This window comes from Leuciscus leuciscus, assembly GCF_965113295.1.
Source record: "Leuciscus leuciscus genome assembly, chromosome: 23".
Lineage (NCBI taxonomy): Eukaryota > Metazoa > Chordata > Actinopteri > Cypriniformes > Leuciscidae > Leuciscus > Leuciscus leuciscus.
The window spans coordinates 14,922,955-14,950,049 of NC_138747.1; the positions used below are offsets into that span (position 1 = coordinate 14,922,955).

Genomic DNA, 27,095 nt, shown 5'->3' on the forward strand with positions numbered 1-27,095 from the left:
TCACTGCCATTATATGGAAAAGCACAAGCAGGGCTTTAAAAAATAAAATAAAAAATCTTTAGTTTGTGGTCCAAAATAAAAAGATGGCCATACAGCATTAGAACAACACTAGGGTGAGTAAATGATGACTTAATTTAAATTTTAGGTCAAACTATTTCTTTAAGAATCCTGTGTATATCTTTCAATCAGTTATGCAGTAAAGTTGTTTTCATTACCATAGCAACAGTGAGCTTCCATCACTTGGACAGTAGAAAAGTGAAAAAGGCAGATTGACAAAAGGAGATTAGAAATAGCATCATAAAAATACATTTGTCTGCCTTGTAGTTGTGGTAGATTTTTCTCTAAACCTAACTATCTGGGTCTCGTCTACAAATCGACGTCCCCGAACATATACTGTCGACATTTAGTCTATCTGGGTCTCGTCTACAAATCGCCGTCCCCATTCAATAATAGTCACCTAACTAACTTGTTCCCCTAAACTAGCTTCCTTCCTAAACTAGCTTCCTGCGCAGGAATAAATCGACAAACAGACCTGCAAACGTCCTTTAAATGCTTTAATCACGGCCAGGAGATCTTCCCGAGCAGTTCTCAGGGAATTTCTCCCAAGAAGCAAGGCCGGAGGATCTCAGACAAATTCCATTGAGAATCCCACCGTAAAACACAGATACAACAGTTTTTTATAGAATCAAGAAAACAAATAAGACTAACATGTCACCTTCAATATGATTGGTTCAATTGGTTCAAAAGCCCCAACCTTCTTCCTCTGTCACTGGCACAAGCAAACTCGGATTTTGTGATTACTTATCACAAGGTTTTGAGAACTAGTCATCTGTCTAGTTTCACTTCCCCTTTCTGTTATTTATACACTCAAAGTCACAAGTTTTCCCTAAAGAGTTTGGACACATTAAAAGCATATGAATGTTATTCCTGCAAGAAAAACAAATGTTAGTTGATTAATTAAAGTTGATTAATTTAAAATCCATCACATAGTAAAAGTTATGTATTGACGTTTTTGTATTTGTATTTGTATTTTTTTGTACTGAGAAATTAATTCAATTTAGTCTTCACTGATAAACTGACAACTTCGACTAAAGCTTGACTGCTTGACAAGAAATGAAACTTGTGATGATGAAGCATAGGTTGCACTATGAAAAAACAGTTTATAAATGCAATATTAGTGATTCTTTTTGAAGTAGCCCATGTAAAATTATACTGTTTTGGTTTATTATTAAGGTTTCTATTTCTGAAGCAAATGAATGTCTTCCCACTGATAAAATGTTGCTTTTACTAATACAAATAAAATATGAAACTACAGCCTCTTATAAACCACACTGAGCATTGAAAAGCAGAATGTCAAATTAATATAAAATGTCAAATTAATATAAAAATAAATAAAAATAAAAAAACTACCGGAAGTTAAATTTTTCTAACATTTTCTGTCACGTTATGTTATCAGAGTGGAATCGGCTACTGCACGCAACACAATATACAACGGTAAACTGTCTTCATATTAAAATCCCCACATTTGTTGCATGTCACTTTATCATAATAATTATGTTAAGTGGGATTCAAATGTAATTAGTTCTAGCTACAAATTCACCAAATAAGCAACATACTAAAGCACACATAAACTGGAGTTTTGTAAACTGTGTACAGTCATGTTTCCGTGGGAATAAATAACTGGAAGCCACCATTTCCTGTAATTGTCACATTTCCTGTCATTATGTTTAGCTTTTTATCCATGTATTAAAATCAAAAACAGACCATCAATCCTGGGAATTTTTATGTAAGAATAATTTTGTTATTATAAGATTATCATTAAAGGGATAGTTCACTTTGAAATTAATTTTTGGTATGTTTTAGCTTACCTCAAGGGCATCCAAGATGTAGGTGACTTTTTTTCCGCAGTAGTTTCAATTTTGATATTTTTAGGTCAAACCGTTCTTGTCTGTCAGTCATATAATGCAGGTCTGTGGTCACTGTCTCAAAGAGCATGCACAGAGTCCAAATTAAAACAATTCCCCGTCGTCCAAATTAAACAATTCCCCATCGTAAGTACACATTGATGGCCTAAGACACGAAACGAGCGGTTTGTGTGAGAAAACGAACAGTATTTATATCGTTTTTACATCTTATACACAGCCATGTCCGAGTGATCTGATCTGACGTGTGCGCAGACTGGTGCATAGATATATACACTAGATGTCGCCTTAAAGACATTCGTTCCAATGAACTGCCGTAGACAAGGCGACATCTAGTGTGTATATATCTATGCACCAGTCTGCGTACACGTCAGATCAGATCACTTCAACATGGCTGTGTATAAGATGTAAAAACGATATAAATACTGTTCGTTTTCTCACACAAACCGCTCGTTTCGTGTCTTAGGCCATCAATGTGTACTTACGATGGGGAATTGTTTAATTTGGACGACGGGGAATTGTTTTAATTTGGACTCTGTGCATGCTCTTTGAGACAAGTGACCATAGACCTGCATTATATGACTGACAGACAAGAACGGTTTGACCTAAAAATATCAAAATTGAAACTACTGCGGAAAAAAAGACACCTACATCTTGGATGCCCTTGAGGTAAGCTAAAACATACCAAAAATTTATTTCAAAGTGAATTATCCCTTTAAGATTATTATTAAAGTTTGGAGCTAGCAAATAGCAAAAATATGTGCCAGTTTGGTCTAGGCATACTGCTTTCATTTTGTTATATACCTGTAAAGACCTGCGTTAAATCCTAGCCTTTTTACTGAGTCTGAACATTAATGGAAGACATGGCAACCCTTTAGTCAACTCGAGTTGTGTCAATCTTTGCTGAACTGTACTAGAAATACTTTCGGTAATTTTCTCTTAACAGAGGGAAGGTTGAGCACTTTATTGAGTCTGGGTTTGTGTGTCTGCTATACAATTTTTGGATACTCGACTAATACTTGGAGATGTCTTAGTAGGAACCTGAGTTTGCAATATACTCCCAATAGCCTATATTGACATGGAGTCAGATGATGAGTGGGACTCCACATGGGAGGATGAATACGAAAATAAAACATCCAAAAATAAGGTATGATTGGTATGTGAACCATGATCAATTTTGCCATTCATTCAAATGTTGTTTGCATTAAAAATTGCACGTAATTAGTAGCAGCCTTCCATTTTTTACTAAAGTAGTCATTGTTTATCGATCGGTTCTATGATTTTTTATATTGTATGTGAACTCTAGTGGTCTAATGCACCAAACCAGAATATAAAAGATACAACGAGTTCTACACCGTCTTTGTACTGATATGTACTATTTTGAGGCAGTCCTTAATAATAATTGTATTAGCACGTTGGGGAAAAGAAACCTCACAAAGGCCTCCCCATGCCTCTTCACCTTCCGGAACATGCTGACAACTGTGTTCACGGAGTCGCCGAACAGTAAGGTGGCCCTTATTTTTCAAGTTTTGATTTATAATTGTCTGACCCCCTCAAGTTATTCCAATACATGAAAAAATAATTCAGGCAAAATATGAGCTCATTTGAACAATATTTAGAGGTGGCTCGATGACGTTGAAGTTTTGTATAATCAGTTATTATGCTCAGTTTGTGATAATTACCACTTGCCTAATTTTATTTCAACTATTTAAATTACATAGCCTACTTGCTTATATAATGGTAATTCTGAATTTACACCTATTTTGCACAAAAGATATTCTATGCATTTCTTGCAGAAGCATAAATTGTGTTATTTTGCCACTTTTGTGACTTATTTCAAGTATTTGTCATTACTGGCTGGGATTTGCGGTCGTCGGCACTTCAGCACTTCACATGGGACAGTTGTTACGCGCTCGCAAGATTATCTTGTTAGCCATGTGGAAGGAATTGAAGGGACTAAGCTACCCAGAGGGACCATCGTTCTCGGCCATTTTTTACATCGTCACAATGTTCTGAAAGAGGATATTCGAGCAGCAGCAAACAATACCATACAGAGAGTGTAAGAATTTGGGTTCTGGGCAAGAATTCCGGTCAAGCATCGACAGTATGCTCTGCAAGTCATTGAGCAAAACCGAATACAATTTCCAGATGCCAAGAAATCAACGCTGCTTGGTGTTAAGAAACTCTGAACTATATTGACTTTGAACTGTGCAAACTGTGAAAAGATGCGTATCATCAGTTATCTTACAATGGTCAAATGTATGTTGTGTAAGATATATCTGGTTAAATAATATTGTACTCACATTGAACTGTGATCAAGTAATAGGCTACGTGATTTGATGCATTCTGCAAACTGTGTATAGTATTGAATACAATGCTCAATGCTAAACGTTTTAGAATGAATAATTTTGCTGACTACAAAAACAGCAAACTTTGATGTGCTTGAGCTACCTCTAAATATTAATATTTTTGCCCCATTCTTTTCTGGGGTGTTTTTAGCATAAATGGAACAACTCTGGCGGGTCAGGCTGCAGAAAAACGAAAAAAAAAAAATTGTACCCTTAAGGGCCACCCTACCGAACAGTCCGGAAGGTGACACAGGGGCATCAAGCAGAAATACCTTGTCCCTATCCTTGTTGCCCATGAGGTTTAGCCACAGATGCCTCTCCGGAACAGTCAATAGCACGGGCCGTCTGCTTAGTCGCCCGGAGAGACAAATCTGTGGCCCGGCGAAGTTCAGAGAAGGCCTCCTCATCTATTTTCCTGCACATTCCCAGATCTTTCAGCAGGTCAGGATGGTATGCCTGTAAGACGGCCATATGTGCAGAGCAGCACCAGCAGGACCCACTGACTGAAATGCTTTACCCACCAGGGTGGATTTTGTTCTGCATGGCTTGGTGGGGAGCGCTGGCTTTTTAATGATCAGCTCCCAGAAGGGAGAGATAGCCCATGAGCGTCTCTTTCACCTGAGGCATCGTCATATAATCACGTAGCCTTGCACCCACGATAGTCGAATAAGTTGACAAAGTCACAGAGACGTGACGAATAAGGTTTTCCCCATGAACAAGTTAACTCGTCATGGAGGTCCTCGAAGAAGGTGAGAGACCATTGCTCAGGCCCCTCGCCCCGGCCACCGGACAGAAATCTGTCTTGTGCTTTGGAAGCAGGCGCGAAGACCTCTCGACCTGGTGAGAGAACAAGAGAAAGGGAAGGGCATGTTTCAGTTCCTCAGCCAGATCAACCCACGAGTCCCACGATCTCAATGTGGGGGCTTGCCATTGGAAATAGGCGAGACGAGCGCAGAGCACTTAAATCAGGAACAGCTCGCAGTGTTCACACTCGCCATGCTTGAATGCAACTCTAACTCCTAACAAAGTGGACAGATAGAGAGGAAACACATGTACATGGAAGCAGCAAATGTTTTTGCTGAGACGGTCAATAATTAGGCCATATGAAAAGAGATGAAAGCAATAGTACAAGGTTAGGCAAGTATAGAGGAAGGAACCTGATTGCATGGTTTCTATTTGAGACATGAATATCTAAATGACTATCATGGAGCTGAAGTGAACTTTAAACAGTTTTTATTGCAGAAAATCTATTTTAAATGCCTTTCACAACAATTTATGACATGACATGTGCTTGTACTTTGCTTTCATGGAATCTGTTGATATGTTTCAGTACCTTTAAGTACACAAAATAAAAAAACATAAATTATTTTGCTGTGGTTTATTAAAGTATGAATGGGCCTTCCATGGTTAGGGTTATCTTCAGAATCACATTCAGGGGAAGTAGCTTTCATAATGGATTTCACTTTGTTCTGGTCAAACATTATTTTAATACACGACAACCCCTGAGTTAACTTCTTTACTTTTCATTTTTGTTTTCATATAAGAGGACTGGTAAATGAGAAGGAATTTGCAGTCTGATAAGAGTCCGATATGATGATGACAGCTATGATTCTCTAGATCAGTGGTTCCCCAAAACCCACTTTTTTTTAGGATATATATATATATATATATATATATATATATATATATAGGCATATAATTTTATTTTAATTTGTTACATTTATATAGCGCTTTTTCTGAGACCTCAAAGCGCTTTACATAGAAGTGGGGAATCTCCTCAACCACCACCAATATATATAAAGTATATAGGCTATATATATATATATATATATATATATATATATATATATATATATATATATATATATATATATATATATATATATATATATATATATATATATATGCATATTCTATTGATTTTATTATCTTTTTTTTATGTGTTTGTTTTTTTCTGTGAATTTCTCTTCTGTAAAGAGGTGATATATTAATAAAGCTTTACTTGCATACTTACTTTAGTGTATTATGATTTTACTGTTAAAGACAATAATAGTAACTCGACTGATAAAATAGGGAGACTGGTAAACATAAATACAGAGCATGCAATAACCTAGATACACACATTTGTGAATATAATATAATAATTATAACAAAAGAAGGACAAAAACAAGTTTGTTATTGGTTTCATCCTTCAAACACTTCTGCCATGTACTGGCCAATTATTTCTTGCTTCGTGATTGGCATTTTATTTTTATTAGGCTACTTTTTATTTATAAATTGTTTATTTTTGTCCCTATATTGTATTGACTTTCTGTAGGCTATAGGAATTATTTGGGTCTGCTTATATATAAGGTGATTTCCAGTGTATTGAGTGTGATTTTTATGCACAAAGACCACAAAGATGAATATTTAAGTTACGACTGACAAAGCAACAAAAGAAAGAAAAAGGATATTTAAACTAACCCAAATTTAAATAATAATTTACTCATTTTAAAAGAGCCAAAATCACTGTAATGTTATGTTCAACATACTCTTCCCAACAGTAGATGGCGCACTTGTGCTAATCTTTTTTCACGAGCAGTCATTTCCGCACACATGGTAGTTGGTTGGTATGGTTACGCCAGGCTTTTTGCTTTTTTAGATAGTATACTCGCAGAATAACAGCGGGGCTTGTTATGACAGCGTGGAGGTTTTGACTGCGTGAAGTAGCGACATTTCTTTAGAAAAAGTTTCAGTCAGATTACAGAATTTGGGTTTCTTTTTTATGTCTTTGAAACTACGTTACATTAATGGCCTCTTATATACACGAAGAGTTAGAACTCAGCCAGAAACATGAAGATATGTGAGTTCTTCCAGTTTGTTTTAGAGAATAAAGCTCTAGTTGTCGGTTAAAAAGTCTCTCCCAGTCATTCATTCCTTGTTATGAAACTTTACGGCTTAATGGATATCATTTTCCTCATGTAGACTGGGAAAAAGAGCATTACTGCTGCAGCAGATGGAAGCGCACAATGAACAGCAGAAGGCTAAGAAGAAACAGCAGTGTCTGATGTCTCAAGCAGCGAAGGAGAGGAATGCTCAGATCCTTAAGGTTATCTGTATTATAGCCTATACTGTACTATGCCTTTATATGATAATGTATTCCAAACATAAGTACAGTAAAAGATTTTTCAGCTAATTACTCTGATATGATATAACTTACTGGTGATGGTATGAAGATGGAATGAGTTCTTACATTTTCATGTTCCATCATACAGTTGATATAAAGTGTATGTCTTAATATGTTGCATAAAATATAAAACTCACAATTTGTATTAATGTATAAAATGCAACAACATTAGTTTTCACGTTCAATCCTGCTTATCTTTTGTAAAAATAATAATAATAATAATAAAAAAATCTGTAACAAAGATGAATAGCCTAAATATCAAATGTATTGCTCATTGTTAGTTCATGTTAATATATTAATTAATGTTAACAAATGAGACCTTATCGCAAAGTGTTACCATATGGATTATTATTATTATTATCGATTGATTACTTTTGTGGTGTTTTGTTGTATTAGTTGGCTTGTCTTGCTCTAAAAAATGACATCCTGTAAAAATGACTTAAAAAAATTATGGAAATTTGTATGATATTATCAGCAACAGCAAATCATGTTAGGGACTCTTAACTGTTTAGAAATACTGTGTTAAATTGCAGCACATGCATACACATTTTTAAAGTTCCAGAATTCAGACGTTATTACATAACATGAATGACCCTCCTAACTTCTTAGCCCAGTGAAATAAAGTTCTTAAATTGATTTTGGATGTTTAAAATGTATTTGAAATGTGTTTGTATTTATGTGTGTGTTTCTGTTGCAGGATTTACAGAATGCTGAAACAAATCTTCAAACCAGACAGCTCCTTCATCCGGATATTATTAACCTTGAGGTATTTGACTTACATTATAAACCTTGAGGTATTTGACTAGCCTTCCTTACTTAGAATCCCTAGAATCCTTACTTTCTGTCTCATAAAATAAAATTGTTGCACAGCGTTTAAGCAGGTTATAGTAAATGTTCCATTTGAAGTACTTTTTGTCTAGATGATGCCAACAGCAACTGTGTGCCCATCTGTGCCATCATAATGAATTGAAAAGAGGCAGTTGTAAAGTAAATATAATATGTTTTTTATATTTATATATATATATAGAACAAGACAGCTGCTCTAGTTTAAATGCAAATGCCAGTATGAAATGTTTAAATGTTTTAGCTACACAAGTTATAAGTAAATATTTATGAATGATCTGCTCTTTTAACTATGTTGCTCTTTTGTCGTCCTGTCATAGACCTGTTATTGGGCCTCAGTTGAAAGGAAACTGCCAGAATGGGAGCAGTATTTGCTTGGGAAAGGACAGCCGCCGGTGAGTGAGTCTGGGAGATTGCTTAGGCAACAGAGACTGAAAACTAGGCAACGAGATGCCTCACCTGCGCAATGCAGGGGTAAACCCCCTCGACCCAAACCTAAATCAGCTGTCTGAATGATGTGTGGAGCTTGTCCAAATAAATGATCACTCGTAAGTAACAGTCGCGTGCCCGGTCTATTCTCCGCTTTATGCGTCGAGCAAAAACTTTGACTTTTCACAACTTTTTGAAGTAGCTTATTAAGATATTTAAGATATCAATTTGATTTGCTGCTCAGAAAACATTTCTTATTATTATCAATGTTTAAAACGGTTGTTTACCTTTTTTTCAGTATTCGTTGATGAACAGAAAGTAAAAAATAACGCCATTTGTCTGAAATAGAAAGCTTTTGTGACATTATACACTACTGTTCAAAGGTTTGGGGTCAGTAAGATTTTTTTTTTTGTTGCTTTTTTAAATACATTTTGTTCAGCAAGGATGCATTACATTTATCAGAAGTGGCAGTAAAAACATATGTATGTATGTATATTTATTTATTTATTATTATTAATTATGATTATTATTATGTGTATAATTGTATGCAAATACAGAATAAATGTGTTCTTTAAATGCTTTAGGTGTTATGTGTGTAACGTTAGGAGCCCATTAAGATTTTTTTAATTCAGTGTACGTCCACATGGGGGCGATACTGACTGCACTTTCTGTAACAATGCCACTTTACAACAATGTAATGAATCAGTTGTAAAGATTAGCTGTGATTTGTAATAAACTATGCAATTAACTCATAAAACTATGCATCTTTTACCCATTATTATAATTTTATTTATATTTTTGTGCCACATATTTTACTTTATTATTATAGTGATGAAATTGTATTATTAAAGTTAGTTTGCAAGTTAAAATTAGTTTTTCCTTCACAAGTAAAAAGAAAAAATAGTATCCTTATAGTTTGTCATATAATAAATGTGTTTTTAAGAAAAAACGAATTCATCATCCTATTTAAAGTCCAGATTAAACCAAAGCTCTTGCAAACATTGCTGCGCTGTCTCAAGACTCACATTTGCAAATATATGTGGGGTGCTTTTGAATGTTGCCCTAAACCCCATCGCCTCCTACCTGAACCCTCAGCAACAATGAGGTCATGACTGGCATTACACAAAGCCTCTCTGAGCACTTCGACTGTCCACATGTAATTGCTATTGTATTGTTGAAAGGTTAGACTTTAAGTTGACTAGTGGTTTAGAGAGAGAGAGAGATTTTGAGTGCCTTAACAACCACTTTTTTTCCTCGTACTCTTTCGCTGTCTAGTCTATCGTCCCTGTATGGAGGGGAGAGATTGCAGACCGTGACCTAGCCTAATTGGATGATCAAACCAGTTCAGGGTGACACGGAGTGGCGGCTTGACAAACGCGATCATCTGGATGGTCAGGGTTGAAGTGGTGGTGGTTGGCAGCTGCCCTTCCTCCTCAGCTGGGACTCCTGCCCCTGAGGTCAGGGCACCAGTCGAGGCTTCCAAATTGGCGGGGGGGGGGGGGGGTTCAGTTGGCTGCGGAGGGGTGGAGAATTCTGGGTGTGGGTGGAGGGCAAGACAGCAAATTATCTAAAAGGGTTTTGAAGAGCACGATCTGGAGCCCTTCCAAATGACTAGTTCTGCATTATGTATTCTAATGGGGAAAGCCCTGAGGTGGTTTGGCTACGGACACCACTGCCAACTGAGGCTGTCAGAGCTCAGGCACAGGCCAAGGCCAAATGTTGTAGATCAGCTCCGGGCTTCAGACACCTGGCCATCAGCCAGATCTCCAGAACATTATCGTAAGATGGTAGAACAAAGTTGTTTATTACTAAATATCTTGTGTCTAAAAAAAATGGTAGTTGCGGTCGCGATCGTATCAGTTAAAACAAGAAAGCATAATTATATATTTTTTTAGTAATTCCATTAATCTTTGATCATTAGATCTTTGAAACAGTATAAATATGTTCAATTCTCCTTAGCAAAACAAGTTGGTCTTCCATCAGAAACATACCACCCATTGCTCCCGAAGGAGCTTTTCACAACTAAGGATCTTTGTCAATGTAGTGCACTTAAACACGAATAGCTTTCGCTCGGGAGCCTGTTGGGGAATTTTCTCCATTCTTGAAACTATTATTCCAGCACTAGTGCTGGTCATAAGGGGGCTCCTGTTGTGTTTTTGTTCTGGCTAACTTGTACGTCATTCTGTTTTGTATTGATTTTGAGTTTCAGTATTGTTATTTCCCCCCTTACCTCACTGGAACATTTTAATCCGAGCACTCAAAACATCCACTCCATCCCAACATTGTAGTAGTTTATGAGTGCATGTGCTTGTTTGTGTGTTATAATGCTAAATATATTTCGTTTTATATGGATTGGAGTATATTCTGATCAGAAATCCACCCGAGGATCAGTCAGTGACACATCGCTTTCTATATCAAACCCCCTGCATTCTAACTTGGTGTATTGAAGAGAATACCAGCTTAACAGCAGGGTTTTTGGTCTGAGTTAATTAAGACCCATCCATTGGGAAACAGGGAGTGGAGATTGTCCTGAAAGGGCATCCTAGGTCAAAAGATTAACACCGGACATCCCAGATTTGCTGATCCTGCCAAACAATGAGACTGATTTCAGGTCACTCCTCTATAGAAGCAATGCAGCAATTTAAACAGATGACTATTGAAGAGCTTTAGATTTCATTTAGCAGTTTCCTTTGGCTCATATCCCTAACACAATTCATCATTTGCATTCATATTTATATAACAAGGCATTGAGATTGTTGAATGTGGAACTGATTGTTTTGAGGTCAGACCTTCGTCTCTTTTAAGACAGTGTGGGTAAAGAGTTGGACGAGGGGACAGAAGGTCCCCTTCAGCTGCGTGGCCTGAAGCCCTCAAGACTGCTTCTGAATGGAGGTCATACCCGAGACTGACATTGATGTAATTCCGGCGAGGCAGAGTCCCGGCGCTCCGCTACCATGCGGCTGCCTCGACACCTTAAAGCAATAAAGCTCCTTCTCTGAGCGTGCCCTTGACGAACAGGCCGAACAGCGAAGGGGCACCGCTGCCTGCCACTCACGCCCCTGCGCTGGTAATGTCTGATCCCATTCGTTTAGGAATGGGGAATGTGAACACACAAAGCTTATTTCATTTACTATTACCAGGACACTATTTTGCACATCCATGTGTAAACAAGGATCTCTGGATTTATTATAAAAGGGAAATCTGGTTTAAAATACCAAGTTCTTCGTATTTGAGAATTGATTGACAAGTTTTTTTATATTTTTTACAAAAATGTGTAGTCTAACCAATTAAAAAGTACTTTGTTTATGTGTTAGAGCACACAAATGAATTTTATCAAGTTTTTAAAACCTTTTTTTAAGGTAAGTATATTTTTCCAAAATGATGATTTTTTTTTTAGATTTTTTTTTTTTATGTTACTGCATTTGACTTAATTATCACAACTTAAAATTCAACATTAAAAAACTAATAATGTGTTGTTTCAACTTAAAGTAAATGCTACCTTCAATTTTTTATTTTGGTCAATTTGGATATATCTCGTCAAAAAAAAACAGTACATTTTGAGTTCAATGATATATATATTTTTTAAGTACATGCCTTTGCATAAAAAGGTTAAAAATATGTGATAATTTTTTTTCCTAGTGACTTTGGGCATGCTATCTGTGTTATTACATTTTTATATATATGGTTTTCTTGTCACATGACAACAAAATGGCTTCCGGTATGTAGTTTACACCACTTTGATTTGACTTGTAAACATTTTCAAGGCTATTTCTATTATATATATATATGTAATTAAATTTTTTTTTACAAAACGGCGTCATTATTTCTACAAAATAATCATAAAAGATTTTTCCGTGAATTTTTTATTTATATTGTTGTTTTTGTTGTTGTTTACATTCTCTGATAATCTACACCACTGAGACATTTTTTACTTTAAGTCCAAAAAAAAAAAAAAAAGATTCAGTAATTGAACTCTCCTTCATCATAGAATTTGTGTATTCGAGTCATTTTTGTATAAATTGTAACTATAATTGCTCAGTTTGTCAATACATTGCACAACTGTGAGGGAGGTAGCCTATTATTTGTGAATATGTGATTACCTTCATTTTTTAGTTATTCGTTGAATGAATGTTCACAGCCCGTGAAACTGGATTAAACAACATATTGTCAGGTTGACCTTCTTTATCATCATCTTCTTGGACGTAAATACGTGTACAGAACACCATGCGATCGCTTGGCTGCGTCCATCTTTTCAACACCGTTCTGCAGGAACGGATCCAAAGAGCGCGCGCCTGACGCTCATTAACTTTCCCCTTTGGCGCGCTTCAATGCGCCTCGCGAGCGCTTTGTGCCAAGAAGCAATGCTTCTCTTAACAAGTACTACAACTAGCCCGCTCTTCTCCAACTGGGAGAGAAATTGCTTTCCAAAACGATGGAAAGAGGACGGTTTAATTAGAATTTCATTTGGGCTAAACTGAGAGAAACGATGTAGTTAACATTTGGTGGACTTAATTGGGACCTTTTCTTCCTCGCCCCCTTAAAAATGCTGACGCTACCCCCGTTAATCTTCCATTTACAATCAATTGAGTTGACCAAACAAAAGTCTGGGGCTTTTTTTTTCTTCCTGTCTCAGACGAGCTTTTGTCGCTTGTAAATGCCTCAATTTCGGCTGATCTCTGCCGTGTACATGCTCTGCGCTGTTGACAGTTCATTAATGCGCTCTTGTCCCTATAATCCCTCTCGCCGCGTTACATGCGCATGCAGTAATGAGCTCCGTTGTCAATTAACATGTTTCTAGAAGCAAAGCTGGTTGCTCAGATGTTTGAGAGGTAAGTGCAGAAAAAGGCCAACGAGACTGCCTTTAAGTTGTTTTCTTCTCTGCAATCTTTTTTAGGCAAGATAGGCAGCTTTGCACAAAAGGGATTTTTTTATACCTCACACAAACATGTCTTTTGGTGAGACCCGCCCACAACTGGTATTTTCCCAGACCTCTTCACCACCAGAAATGCTCGGATCTTTTAGTTAATCGTTTTTATGCGGATGTTATATTGTGTTTAAAAAAAAAAAAAAAAATCTACCCACACAGCACATCAAATCGTCAACGCATTTAAAGTTTCAACCCACTGAAATAAATAAATTAAAGTTTAACTGCTGCCTTATTTAGCCTATTTATTATTTTTATTTTTTTAAGTGATACGTTTACTGCACGTTTTTAGACCAATTCGAATGTGAATAAAATCGAGATGATGCAGAAATAGACTAAATATTATAGAATAGTGCTTGCACGATAACTTCACTGTAAAAAAAAAAACCATAATCATTAAGTTATGACGACATGTTTTTACATTGCTTTAACTCATCAAAATAAGTTAAGCAATTTTTAACTTTTTTGTGTAAGTTATACAAGATTAAAATCATTTAAGTCAGTTTAATTTGATTTAAGTTGAAATTACTTAAAAATCCAAGTTGATTGTACTTTTTATTTTAAGGCTTTTTTTAGCCACTTTTTTACAGTGTTTTCTCTTTTGGATTATAATATTCATTAATCACATATTAAATCCTCATCTCCCAGGTGATTTTATGCATTTGAAAATTATGCATTAAAATTATACTGCAGAAATAATATAGTTTATTCTTATTCTTCATAATAATAATTTTACTATCCGTTTTATAGCCTATAGTCTTTTCTGCCCAATAAAATGCACATTATTCAGTCAGTACAACTGTAGACTATATCAAATGTATGGCAGTTCAGCTCTCGCTTATGCCTATTGAAACTCGGGTTGTTATTCCACACGGGATGACATTCAAATGCAGTTAAATGAAATGAAGACACTTCTGTTCAAACACATTTTAGAACCGTGCCTCTGAGGAGGTGAATAGGCCATTCAACCAGTAATATTAGTCTTCCTCGTGGTCCCAAGACGTGGGCATAATTGCTAATTGGGCTTTAATTGGGAGAGCAAGATTTGGGATCACGCGCTTGTCTCTCATCAGAATTTCTGTTGGCGTGTAAGGATAATATTGTTCCAGGATCCGTGCGCGGAATACATTATTGTTTATTAAAGCTGCGGTGATGAGGAGAAGTGGGAAAAGTGTAGTCCATTTTCCACCTACCGATGATGAACACGACTTGATGCGCTGAAGCTTCCCCTGAGGCTCTTTAGTTGATTAACGTAATAGGCTTTCAAGAGTCCATGTTTTATCTGATAATTTGAGCCATTAAACTGAAGTCAAGTGTACGGTCACAGAGGCAGAGCCGTGTATCAAATGTCTGAGTGAAACCACAGGCTTTGAACTCCACCAGACATGTCATTATGAGCTTTAAATTTAACCGCACTGAATGGCTGCAGGCAATATATGGATATTATATTTGATAGATGAACGAGTCTTGTTTGTCCTTTGATTTTATAAAACGGCACAATCTAACTACATAGTGTGCTTAAAAAAATAGCACAGTTAATTTTTTTCTCTCAACGTCTTTCATTTTACTTATAAAGACGAATGTATGTTTTTTTGTTTTTTTATAAATACATTTATATATAAATCTACTTATAAAGACGAATGTGTTTTATTTTTAAAAAAAAATTGTAATGAATTTTATTTAAGAATTGATGTAAAAGTAAATCTTTAGCCACTTTCGTTTGTAATTCTTTTAAAATTGCGAAACTCAAGTCTGAATTAAGCCTACATTTTCAAATGATATCGTAGCATAAAAAAACAATCATAGGAATATGAGAAACCCCCAAAAATGAAACAATTACGATGTATGTTAAACAAACAGATACCTATTAAATATGGTGAATTCATGTAATTTTTCTATGTATAAAATAAATCCGACATTATTGTATTTATGATTTTATTTTAGCATTTGTGTCAACAATTGTCAACAAATTTATCAAACATTTCTTTTTACACATAGGTTGGTATTTATTTATAAAACCCTTTTGTTTCATCTAGTCTACAAATAATTGCTTGACAGCCCCGTATGGCATGGTTTCATTAAATAATATTTTATTCTGTTTTATGTACAATTCCTCGATGATGTGATGATTTTCTCCCGTCCCCCTTCATCTTCGTTCATGTCGGTGGATGATGTTTGAGCACCACCAGAAAAAGTAAAAAAAAAAAATGAATTGGTGCTGTTCATGATTTGTCCAAGTTCGGTGAAAAACAGGTCGCGTTTCAGTTTTGGTGTCCTCTGGAAGAATCATTTCCGCCGGATAAACTGATGTTGTCGTGCAATTTCCGTATGTGCTTTTTCAAGTCAAAGTTCCTGCAGAAGCCCTTCCCGCAGGTCCCGCAGGTGAAGGGCTTCTTGTCGTTGTGCGTGTGCATGTGAAACGTGAGGTTATAGACCTGATGGAAGGCTTTGCTACAGATTGAACACTTGTACTGTTTTTCGCCACTGTGGGTCAGTTTGTGATTCTTGTAATTCCCTGAAAAAATAACACAAAACGAACTATGTCAGTTTTCCCCCCAACAGGTCAACAGTTCACAATTAAGTTACATTTAACAGAAGAGTTTCATTTTCAAGCCTTCTCTAATCAGCACTTTGCATGTTGAAGTCAAGAAGTTGTCAAACTCAGTTAATATCATGTCGAGAGCTGTCGACGTACAAAGGAGTTAAAGGTCTGTGTTTTGACCCATATGAAATGTAAAATCTTGTAATGGTTGCCTAAGTAGTTAGTAGAGTGGCAAATTGATCTCATTTAAAATGAATTAATAACTAGCCTACAAACCAAACATCAAATGAAATATTTCGAATTTTATGCACACACAAAAAATAAACTTATCTTAAGAGAATTCTTACCTTTTTGATGAAAGCCCTTTCCACAAAATTCGCAGACGAATGGTTTGTAGCCGGCGTGAATTCGGATGTGTGTGTTTAAAGTCGAGCTTCTGTTGAAAGCTTTTCCACACTGGTTACATTTATGAGGTTTCTCCTGTGAATAAAGTCACAACATATTTGTAAGTAAATTATATCTCGCGAGAGCAATTTATTTATTGTAAGGACCATAAATTGCAACAAAAAAATGACTCACCTGTGTGTGAATGATTTTATGTCTACATAATGTGCTGGCCTGGCGGAAACCTTTCCCGCATACTTTACACACGAACGGCCTCGCGCCTGTGTGTACCGGCATGTGACGCGTCAGGTTATAGTGCGCGTTGAAGACCTTTAAAAGAAAGAAAACAAAGAGCTTAATAAATCATCAATTTATTTTATGTGTGCATTATTTTCATTTCTCACATCGCGTCCAAACAACACATGAGAAATTCCGTAATTTACCTTTCCACAAACTTCACACGTGAAGTTCTTGGGTTTCCCGTCAGCAGAGCAGTTATTCGTTTTGCTGTGCGCTTTCACTCCGTTCTTCTCAGTCAGATTGCTGTTCTCCCGAACAATCTGGTCCAGCTGCCCCGGAAGATGCTCTTTATGTGGGTACTGAGGTGTGGGGAATTTCTCGGGTGAAACACACGCAAGTTTCGCGTTCTCCAACAAGAGGAGCTTCTGGTGCGCGCTTATGGCTTGTGCTTGAGAGTTCGCGATTGCTGAGGAAAATAAGTGTCCGCTCAGCAGATCGGACTGATGATAAGAGTCCAAATAATTGAAATAACACAACGATCCGTTGGTAGGCATGGCCAGCGCTTGGTGTATGACCTGCGGTTTGATGACCCTGCTCCCCGGCAACACCGAGTGCTTGATGCCCGCGTCCGTTTTGCTGCAGACGCCGCAGTTGGCTTTACACATGGCCGCTGAAGTGCATAGTGCTCCCCTGAAATTAACTTTCCAGAACTCGGAATAGTTCATTAAAGCCTTGGCCTGCAGGTCGTAGCTGAACGGCTGGATCGGGATCATGCAGGGAATGGGTGTACACAAGCCGATCGTTCTCTTCCCTTCGGATCCCTCAAGTCCTCCACGGCGTTCCTCCGCTGCGGCTTTCGGTTCCGAAGTCTTGGACATGATTCTGTCGATGGAAAAGGCCAGGGACTTGGGCGCTGCAGCCGTGGCCCCGCTCCTGTCGTCAAGTCTCGGGCAGGACATCACTGTTTCCACAGGGAGAGAGCTCGCCATTTCTACCCAACTTGGTGTGAGCATCGACCAGCCGCCCCGTCCTCTCCTGTTGAATTCCAGAGAAGCCAGGACACGCACCAGTTTAATAAGCACCTTGCTTTTACAATGTCATCCATTTGCATTCAAATGGCCATCCCCTGAACAATAGCGTCCAGGGGTACCCGATTAATGCTCATTAACTAGTACACACAAAATTAACAGGACATTACAGAGCTCGTTAAGCAGAGAATAAGACAAAACCCCTCCCAGCGTCGATTCCTATTCAGCACTTGCGAAAATCTTACAGCAAACTTACGCCAGAGAACCGATGTTGTAGTTTACCCTTTTCCTCCAAAGCACACAGCAGATGTATTCAACGATAACGGCGTGGCACTGTCACATTTTACTCGCAGACGTCCTCATCAGCGCGAGATCACTGTCTGGAGCACTTAGCTGACATCACTTGCTCTTGCTCTTATCAGGGTGACAAGGAAGCGCCATCACCAGAACTGTCCCCTCTCTTAGCGCTCATTTATACACGGCCACGGGGGTGGTATGCATGACAGATACTACAGATTATTATTTAAGTTTCTTGCCCCAATTCGTCTGTCGCGCATCCCACATGCGCATGCGGTTCGCATTTGTGATCCGCGAGGTGCAGGTGGAGTAAAACATTTAGAAGAAAATGTCTTTAATTTACATTATTGTATAGTGACTTTTTTCCAGTTCATTTCATTCATGAAAAATAATATTGTTTTTATAAGGAGACTAAAATTTGATCATAAAATTGCTGCATTTGGTGATCTATTCTATTCTATTCTATTTTAACATATGCATATACGTTTATTTTATTTATTTATTTAGCACTCAGTGTCACAGGAAATGTGCAATTCAGCTCGGTTTAATAAGAAGGATTTGGGGACCGTCCGAGCAGTTTCAATTTTCATTGCAACTTGCTAATCCTTGTCGCTGAAAATTGCTTTTCCATGCTGGTTTTTATACTTACTATTTGTACAATTGAGAAGGTCCAATTTCCACCTGTTTAGAGAGCAGATTGCGAGAGCAGAACCTCCCTCGGATCCTATTAAACGTTTTTCCTCCTTCACCTATTCAGAGGAACCAATTTTCCAGCGCGATTCAGAGTTCAGCCCCGAAAGAAGCAGCTCTTTCACTTTTAGCCACTAAAGCACTGCGTGGAACCTGGTTTTGTGTTTTTCTGAAATAAAGGGAAGGATTAAAGCAGGGAAGAAAAGACTTAGCCTGGCCAGAGGTAGGCTATAGCACGAAATGGGGGGAAAAAAGAGAGAGACCCTTTTAAAGCTGTATAAAAAGTTTGCTGGAATCCAGAGTTTTGTGTTCTTGCTACAATGACCAGTCGCCCTCTCGTCTTTTTAAGAGGGCCAGCTTGAAATCATTTGTTTGCAGACGATTTCACCTGAGACTCACAACAAAGTATTACAAAAAAGGCCGAAACGGAGCTTTTCAAGTTCAAACACAGCTAGTGATTATCTTTACTCGGAGGAGAACATGGTGGAAGTTGCTCATTCAGCGACGCCCGGAGATGATGTTGACTTAACATATCTTTATTGCTTTACTGAAGCATGATGACGTCTTCGAACTTCGAACACTTGTTAAGCTGACCGTAAATACTATAGGCTATGTCTGATTCAATTGCTCGTGAATTGGAATCCTTTTAATACTTCATATATAGTAGCTACATTTCTTATGGTGGTTGAGTATTTCAGCGTTTACGGTTTCGACGAAATAAAACAAGCAAAGAATAGTTGAGAAGCCCCATTCCCCACACCTGCAGCCACAGCAGAGAGGTTCCACTAATTCTACTCATATGTAAATCATCTAACTCTAATTTGAGTTTATTCAGGCACAATTAGCGGCTTGTCCGCACAATAAACATTGATCTGTGTCCGCGAACACGTTGTGAAATTAGCTCAAATTCCCATTCAACGGACGCGCTCCTCTTCAGAAAGCAGGAGGCAAAAGACGGAGCGCGATTTACATGACAAATTGCTTGTGTATTATGGCGCATTTAATTGTAGTATACAAACCAGAGAACTTTACATAGATTTTTCAGAACAATAGCCATTAGTTCACAATATATATTAGGAAATTGGCGTGTTGGCACTGCAGGGAACTAAAGAAAATGGTCATGTCTGCTACTATATTACATTGTTTGGAAACTTAATCGAAAAAACGACATCTTAATATTGTAGTCTGATCATTCTTCCAGGAATGAGTTTCAGAATCTTGGAAGAATGTCATAAATGTCTACATATGAATGTGGGGTAAATATTTGGCTGTCATAATTGAGTTTTTGTTGTTGTTGTTTTGCATAATGTGATTGGTACATATTTGGTTTGAGTTGGGGGATAGCAGTTGGAAATATATTTACATTTGGGAACTGAATTTGTTGCATTGCTTGTTAAAAAGGAAATAAAAAAAGATAAATAAATAAAAAATGCTGGTCCTAAAGAAAAGTGTGTGTGTGTGTGGTATAGTAAAATTGCATTTTTAAAGGCATAAGTTTTAAAGTCGACCATCCAAGGGTTTAATCATAACTGATGCATAAATAGACATATGTTTTCAGGTCAATCTACATAATCACTGTCTAATTACTGAAGGATAATTTTCAGCAGGGCTACTTTTTCTGCGTCCACTTTGTTTAATTAAAATAAGTTTGGGTGTTTAATGAATGAGATCATCTTTATAACTGCAATTACAGCTTGTGAATCACATTAACAAGAGAAGAACTGAAATGTGGGTGTCCAACACCAACGTGTGGTACTTACTGATAATGAAGACACCTGTGGATTTAGCAGCTTTTAATTCCAGGTGCAGTAAGGAAGAAAGTGATGTTACACTTTAACTGTATTGCAGGACATGAGAGGCAAACAGAAATGGAGCAAGACTCAAGCACACCTCCAGAAACACATTGTGCCACACTTTGTTGCAGGGATCCCACCCTTGGCCTTAGGTGCATTTAGAGACCGATTCAATGCAACGCTCCCATCTGTTCTCAGATCAGTCAAAGAGTTTTGATGGAAAGTACAGATTTAAATTTAGCCCTGATCTGTGATCTGCTGCTAGAAGACGAGAACTGTTGATTAGTTCACTTTTCATGTTGATTTGAGTGAAGTTTTCTGATTGCGTCAATGAATGTTCTCTGAATGACAGGTTCATTTTGTCATTCAAGTGTTACAATTAGTTAAAACATCTATATTAGATTGCAAACTGTACTCCAATGTATACCAAGTAAGATATTTGCATGCATAATAAACTATGTATGAAACTATGTGCTGTTTTGCTGTGGTTCCTCGTATATAGTAACTGTTGGATTAAAGAAGTGCTGGTGTGATGTTTAACGTAAACAGATCAAATGGCAGGGATTAAAGATATCGCCTTTACCATTCTAAAGCAAATGGCTTGACATTACAGAGAGAAAGTTGTCCGTGTGTGGATGATGTGTGTTTGTTGAAAACATGCAACTGTGACAATACACTAAAAAACATGCATTCAAACACATGTAATAAATACTGAAATTAATATTTTTTTAATGCTACAAATAGAAAAAAATGTGCCAGAGATGTTTAAAAATAAAATATTAAAATAATACATACTTTTGCTTCAAATGCTTTTTATGTTCCTCGGATCTACTTAAATGCAATTATATATATGCAAAATATATTTTAGATTTTTATGACAAAGTTTGCACTCTTTTAGAAAGGCCATTTTTATATTTGTATCCGATGCAGTTGATATTTTGTTTCTGCCACTGAATAAAAAAAAAATAAAAAAAACTTTTTATCTCACAGTTCTGACTTTTTTCTCAGAATTGTGTGATATAACATCACAATTGCATGCTATAAAGTCAGAATTGTGATATATACATGTATCAGTGTTGGGGGTAATGCATTACAAGCAACATGGGTTATGTAATCAGATTACTATTTAGATTACCATTTACAGATTACCTTTTTCAAATAAGTAATGCAAGTTACTTTGTTTTCCTATGTATTGACTGACAGCTCTCCTGTCCCCATGTTGAGAGAAATCGTGAGTAAGTGCATTCACACTTATGAGTAAGAGTAAGTAAACATGATGGTTATTGCAGTTCTAGACTAAATGTGAACATGCATTTACTCATCTCACTTGCACAAAAACAGATTCATTATTCCTCAAAATGAATAAAATATGTTAAATAACATAAATATACTTTATGTAGGCTATTTAATCTCACTTTATTAACCAATGTCTTTGCCACTGACTTTTGATGATCCAATTCAACTATACGAATAAGCAAAAATGATTTATTGATAAACATCATATTTGTGTTGAATTTTTTTATTGCTGAAGTGTGTTTTTTTATTATTATTATTATTTTTTATTAAAACACAAACAAGCAAGCCCAGCCAAGCCCAGCCTAGGTGAGAAAAGTAATGCATTACTCTCTGTGAAGTAACACAGTTAGTTACTTTTTTAGGGAGTAACATATTGTAATGGATTACTTTTCAAAGTAACTTTGCCCAAAACTGCTTATTATAAACCTATTCTGACTTTATTTCTCGCAATTGCAAGTTTACATCTCACAATTCAGATTTTTTTTTCTCGCATTTGCGAGAAAAACTTATCTTAATTTATTTATTTTTACATTCTGTGGCGGAAACAAGCTCACTGTGCTAAGAAAGTGTTGTTTGGCCTCCTACATTTCTTCAAAATATATTATTTTGTGGAGTCAGACAGTTTTGGAACGACATGAGGGTGATTAAATGATGACAGAATTCCTTCAAACTCTCCCTTTAAGTATGTATTTTTAGTTAAAGTTGGCATGAAACATAAGTTGCAATAGTCTTTTCTTCCCTATTGTGAAGTATACAGTGTGAAATGGCCTCTTGAACAAGAAGAAATGTACACTCTCAGAAAATAAAGTACATAATTGTACCTTTAGGGGTACAATGGCTTGTCACTGGGGCTGTACCCTCAAGGGTAAAAATAAACGGTACATATATGTACCTTGAGGTCCAATAATAAGCCCTATGGGGTACATTAGTGTAGATTGTACCTTGGGGAACAGAAATGGACTCCTACTGTACCCCTATTTCTGACAGTGTAGGGCAGGATGTCCATCAGGAATTGATTGGATCATTGGATTGTGGTTTGCTATTGGTCAATCTTACAGGTGACAGGTAACAGGTGACAATCATTGGTCAATCTTACATCTGACAGGTGGTCCCGCCCTCACGCCAGCAAGTACATCATCAGAAAAGACAAGAGATGTCGCTGAAAAAGGGAGGGGAAGTTATATTGATTTAAGATTACGAGGGCACATTAATGAAGATAAAGTACTTATTTACTAATTTATTATGTCTTTGTGCATTTTTTAAATCCAAAGCTCTAACTAAACCTTGTCGCGTAAACCTTCACATCTCTGCAAATCATTTTCTGATTCCTACGAGAAATGCTAACCTCAAACAAACATACAGACTAAACAAAACTCATAGCAATAGTAAGAGAAAAAAAAAAGTAGCTGTCGAAGTTGCAAAGAAAACAGTGACCAAGGAGAAAAGCTGTGCTGTCAGGCAGTTGCTGTGGACTGCAAAAAAATGGCTGTTTTAATGCAGACTTGAGTGAGTCCTTTTGTCAGCCTGGACATTCCAGCAGCATCAGAGTTTCTCACCTGCGCCTCACTGCCTGTCCGTTCACCTCTCTTCAGCATCCCAGGACACACGCATGCGAGGATCACTCAAGATGTGCACATACGGAAAACTTTGCATGCGGTCACAGTGCTTTTTGTGATTGTGTGGGCTTGTCATAGCCATACACGACTCCCTATCTAGTGCATGCTCTCTTAGCCAGCTCTTTTCTGTTTGAAATTGTCTTTCATTGCACCTTTCTTCTCTATTTTCCTTTTCAAGTCCTAACGTTCTTTCAAGTGCTGAGTGAACCACTTTTGCTCCTGCTTGTATTTGTCTGACCCGTTGTCCGTGTGCAGTAGGTTCTCCATAATGTCAGCTCTGAATGGCACAGTGGTCTCCAGAGCGCGGGGGGGACTCAAGCGCACCTTTGATGCTCCGAGCAAAAGGTTTTGAATGCTTTTTCCAGAACAATGGCGAGGAAGCCTGACAAAGCCGCGGGTGCAGCGCAACCTGAGTAACCCTACTTCACCTTCCTATTCACCATTCACGTCCCTCATCTGTCCACCAAATTAAATATGGTCCGCAAAATGGACAAGGGAATGTCCCCTCCGGTGTTATGGGGATGGAGGAGACTGCGGGATGCAGACGATGTGTCTTGTGAGTAAGGCCTTCCATTAACATATTCACTTCAGGCTTCAGAACAGGTGGATGAGGGAAGAATGGGAATGAGAATGAGTGAAGGATGTGATTCCAGCCATTTGATTGGCTGCAGAGAATGTGAGCTCATTGCTCTCAAGGGCCTGATTATCCACTTTAAACTTATTTCAAGCATATTTGTGTTTCTTTGAGGAGATGTCTCAAGTTATCAGACTCTCACATGACATCACCGGTGAGAGAATATGTGTAGTAACACAATACTGTGGACTTGCAGTTATTTAGTAATGGTGTTTATTAACACACAACTATACTGTATTACTTTATATAATGAAATTCGTCAACTTCTTGAACTATTCATTTATATAAACACTACAAACACAACACTGCAAAGTTTTGGAGTCAGTAAGAAAACAAAAACAAAAAAGCAAGAATGCATTCAATTGATCAAGGATCAAGTCATTGACATATAATGATATAAAATATTTTTATTTAAAATAAATACTGTTGTTTTTAACTTTAATCATCAAAGAATCCTGATTTTTTTCACAATTTCCACAAAAACATAAAAAAAGAAATGTATATATATATATATATATATATATATATATATATAAGCAGCACAGCTGGTAATAATACGAATTTGTATTACATATATATGTAATAAAATATGATATATATATATATATATATATATATATATATATATATATATATATATATATATATATAATACATTTGAGTCCTCTCAAGGCACTCAAGTTTGTACTGTATTGTGAATATAGTCACTTTTCAGCCATGACTATATTCGCAATAAAGCACAGCCTCTCCATACCTATAGGCCTACCTTAATTATAATGCAGATTAATCTAAATCTTTATTTATAAGCAAATATGTCTTTATTCAGCTAAAGTGATTTGGAAAAAGTAAAAGACAAGTCAAAGGTTTAAATTCCACCTGCTAATTGCGAAATGAATGCTAACACAGCTGATTTTGACGCAATGGGGTCTTGAGTTACCATATCTTGCTTTAGGGCGGATATTACGCGGTGTAGCGGAAAGGCAAATTGAGATCTCAGCATAAGCCCATTCACAGGATCAGATATGACACACTTTATCCTCTGAGCCATTTCTGATTAAAGCAGGATGATGATGATCAATCATCTCTCTTTGTCTCTCACTCACTCTCAACCTGACGGCACTCCCACGAGCTGAACATAATGTGAGATTACTTTAAACATTAAGCTATTCATTTCACGGAAAAGATAAAAAAAAAAATAATCAGGTCCGTTGTACCCCGTCCTAATACTGAGATAAGATGGTCGTGGGTTGGCTTTAACAAAAAAAACATAAGAGGCTTTGAATTGTCCTTGTTCAAGAGATCTGACATCTACCTGTTTACTTAGAGGGTTTACTTAGAGACGCGCGCTGGCATCCGCACGAGCGCGCGCGCGCGCTTCTGACAACAGTCGGCCTAGGAGGTGAGAGTCGCGCGCAGTCTCGTCATCACACAACATCTGCTCGAGCAAGCAGGGTGAAACTACGCACGCTGTGGACCTCGAAATGAAACATTTAAGTCTAACCAAACGTTGGCACACAAATGTAATCTTGTGCTACTTTCCCTGTGTATTTGTGTCGGCAATTTCTGTTTTTCATTTGCCCACCGCCTTCGCTGTTGAGGTCACATGCTGCGCTCGAAGCCGGGCCTCGCGTCTCGGAAGTCTCTCCCGCACAGATGCAAGTGTGAACCTGGGGCCAGTTCTTGTTGCGCCGGTCAATTGGAGAATCTTTTATTTGGATACACTTATCATTCCTATTTCCTAACCTGATTGAGGCTTAAAAGCCAAAGCAGCTCAGATCGTGCCAGAATAAATCTCCTTGCCTATTAATCTGTCGCCGGGTCCTCTCCCTCTCAAAATTGTTGCATTGCGGCAGGATTTATGAGGAAATTAAATGTATGATATCCGAGGCTCCTCTTCCAGCGCTCCGTGACCGGCGACAGAGCATTTCTGTCCTCCTCTGTTGATTACAGTGAAATCAGCGCCTCGGAGGAAGCGTACATTCCCACAATTAGGTCACAGCGGCGGGCCACGGGAACACATTCTAGCGGTGGGCCTCTCTCATTTGTCTTTCCCTGCCCTGTGCCCCCGCGCCGAGCAACACACCAAATTGTATCCGTGGGTTTTGATCGGAAAGAGTAAGGAGATGAAAAGGCAATTTCCATCTGCTAGTTAAAGCTTATCCATTCCTTTCTCTGGCTCTGAGTGCTGCATTATAGCCCATAGCCTGTGCTCCAGGGGGTTAAATGAAACACTTCACCTCAGTTATACTTAACAATGTGCCAATGGACAGTGTTATTCAACCAGATCGCATGTAAATGTACAGTATCTTTAAATCATGAAGAAGAGCAAAATGTATTTTTCCCCCACTACAAAATTCTATATATTCATTAAAGGAAAATGAAAATGTAACGTATCCACAGAAAAATTAAGCAGCACAACTGTTATCAAAACTAATAATAAGAAATGGAAATAAATTACATTTTAAATATATATAAAAAAGAAACAGTTAATTTAAATTGTAATTACTTCACAATTACTGTGTTTTTGTTCAAATAAATACAGCCTTGGTAAGCATAATAGACTTCTTTCAAAATTACAAATAAAAATAGTCACCTTTGGCCAATCAATCTTCTGCTGTATACAAATATAAAATTAAATTAAATACAAATCATTTGGGCTGTCAATCCAATCCAATAAAATACAAATATAATCTAAAACATTATAATTTTCAATTTAAATGTGTATATACTGTACAGGTACGCATTTAGAATGTTTATGTTTCCTTATACCATAGGAATCAAGTTATATTTTTCTTTTAAAACCAGTCATCGTTTCTAATCTTGTCTTGTTTTTCTTATCCTTAAGGACTTGTTTTTGAGCAATCTATGTTATAATTAAGACATTCTTTCTTCATTTAATATGTCACGGTATTAATATCTAATCCCTTGCATTTATACTTATTG

At 37.1% G+C, this 27,095-nt stretch overlaps 2 protein-coding genes and 1 long non-coding RNA gene across 4 annotated transcripts; 1 reads left to right on the forward strand and 2 right to left on the reverse strand.

Annotated features, from left to right (window-relative positions):
• Positions 1-51: 51 nt before the first annotated feature.
• LOC309488116 lies at positions 52-5,897 on the reverse strand. Its single transcript, XR_014202021.1, has 2 exons — positions 2,964-5,897; positions 52-2,894 (listed from the first exon to the last, which is right to left on the reverse strand). It is a non-coding gene; the product is annotated as an uncharacterized lncRNA (long non-coding RNA).
• A 697-nt stretch (positions 5,898-6,594) lies between these two features.
• On the forward strand, positions 6,595-10,000 carry cep15 (centrosomal protein 15). 2 transcript variants are annotated; one of them, XM_082155081.1, is made up of 5 exons: positions 6,595-7,112; positions 7,235-7,358; positions 8,134-8,202; positions 8,600-8,827; positions 9,984-10,000. In XM_082155081.1, the coding sequence occupies exons 1-4, from the start codon at positions 7,060-7,062 to the stop codon at positions 8,789-8,791; spliced, it is 438 nt and encodes a 145-aa protein (XP_082011207.1). In that variant the 5' UTR covers positions 6,595-7,059; the 3' UTR covers positions 8,792-8,827; positions 9,984-10,000. The 2 variants fall into 2 exon arrangements, with proteins under 2 accessions (XP_082011207.1, XP_082011206.1); XM_082155080.1 differs by lacking the exon at positions 9,984-10,000 and adding an exon at positions 9,007-9,593 and having other exon boundaries at positions 6,596-7,112.
• Positions 10,001-15,556: 5,556 nt separating this feature from the next.
• fezf2 (FEZ family zinc finger 2) lies at positions 15,557-18,096 on the reverse strand. Its single transcript, XM_082155117.1, has 5 exons — positions 18,083-18,096; positions 17,002-17,833; positions 16,754-16,888; positions 16,522-16,654; positions 15,557-16,147 (listed from the first exon to the last, which is right to left on the reverse strand). Exons 2-5 carry the CDS (start codon positions 17,809-17,811, stop codon positions 15,894-15,896), a joined length of 1,332 nt encoding a protein of 443 aa, XP_082011243.1. The 5' UTR covers positions 17,812-17,833; positions 18,083-18,096; the 3' UTR covers positions 15,557-15,893.
• Positions 18,097-27,095: the final 8,999 nt, after the last annotated feature.

Coding starts and splice junctions, on each gene's coding strand:
- cep15 (XM_082155081.1), top strand. CDS start 7,060: ATGGCCTCTTATATACACGAAGAGTTAGAACTCAGCCAGAAACATGAA. Junction 7,113..7,234: donor AGCCAGAAACATGAAGATAT/GTGAGTTCTTCC, acceptor TTCCTCATGTAG/ACTGGGAAAAAGAGCATTAC. Junction 7,359..8,133: donor GGAATGCTCAGATCCTTAAG/GTTATCTGTATT, acceptor TTTCTGTTGCAG/GATTTACAGAATGCTGAAAC.
- fezf2 (XM_082155117.1), bottom strand. CDS start 17,811: ATGCTCACACCAAGTTGGGTAGAAATGGCGAGCTCTCTCCCTGTGGAA. Junction 16,889..17,001: donor CGTGTGAAGTTTGTGGAAAG/GTAAATTACGGA, acceptor TTTCTTTTAAAG/GTCTTCAACGCGCACTATAA. Junction 16,148..16,521: donor AAAGGGCTTTCATCAAAAAG/GTAAGAATTCTC, acceptor TTATTTTTTCAG/GGAATTACAAGAATCACAAA.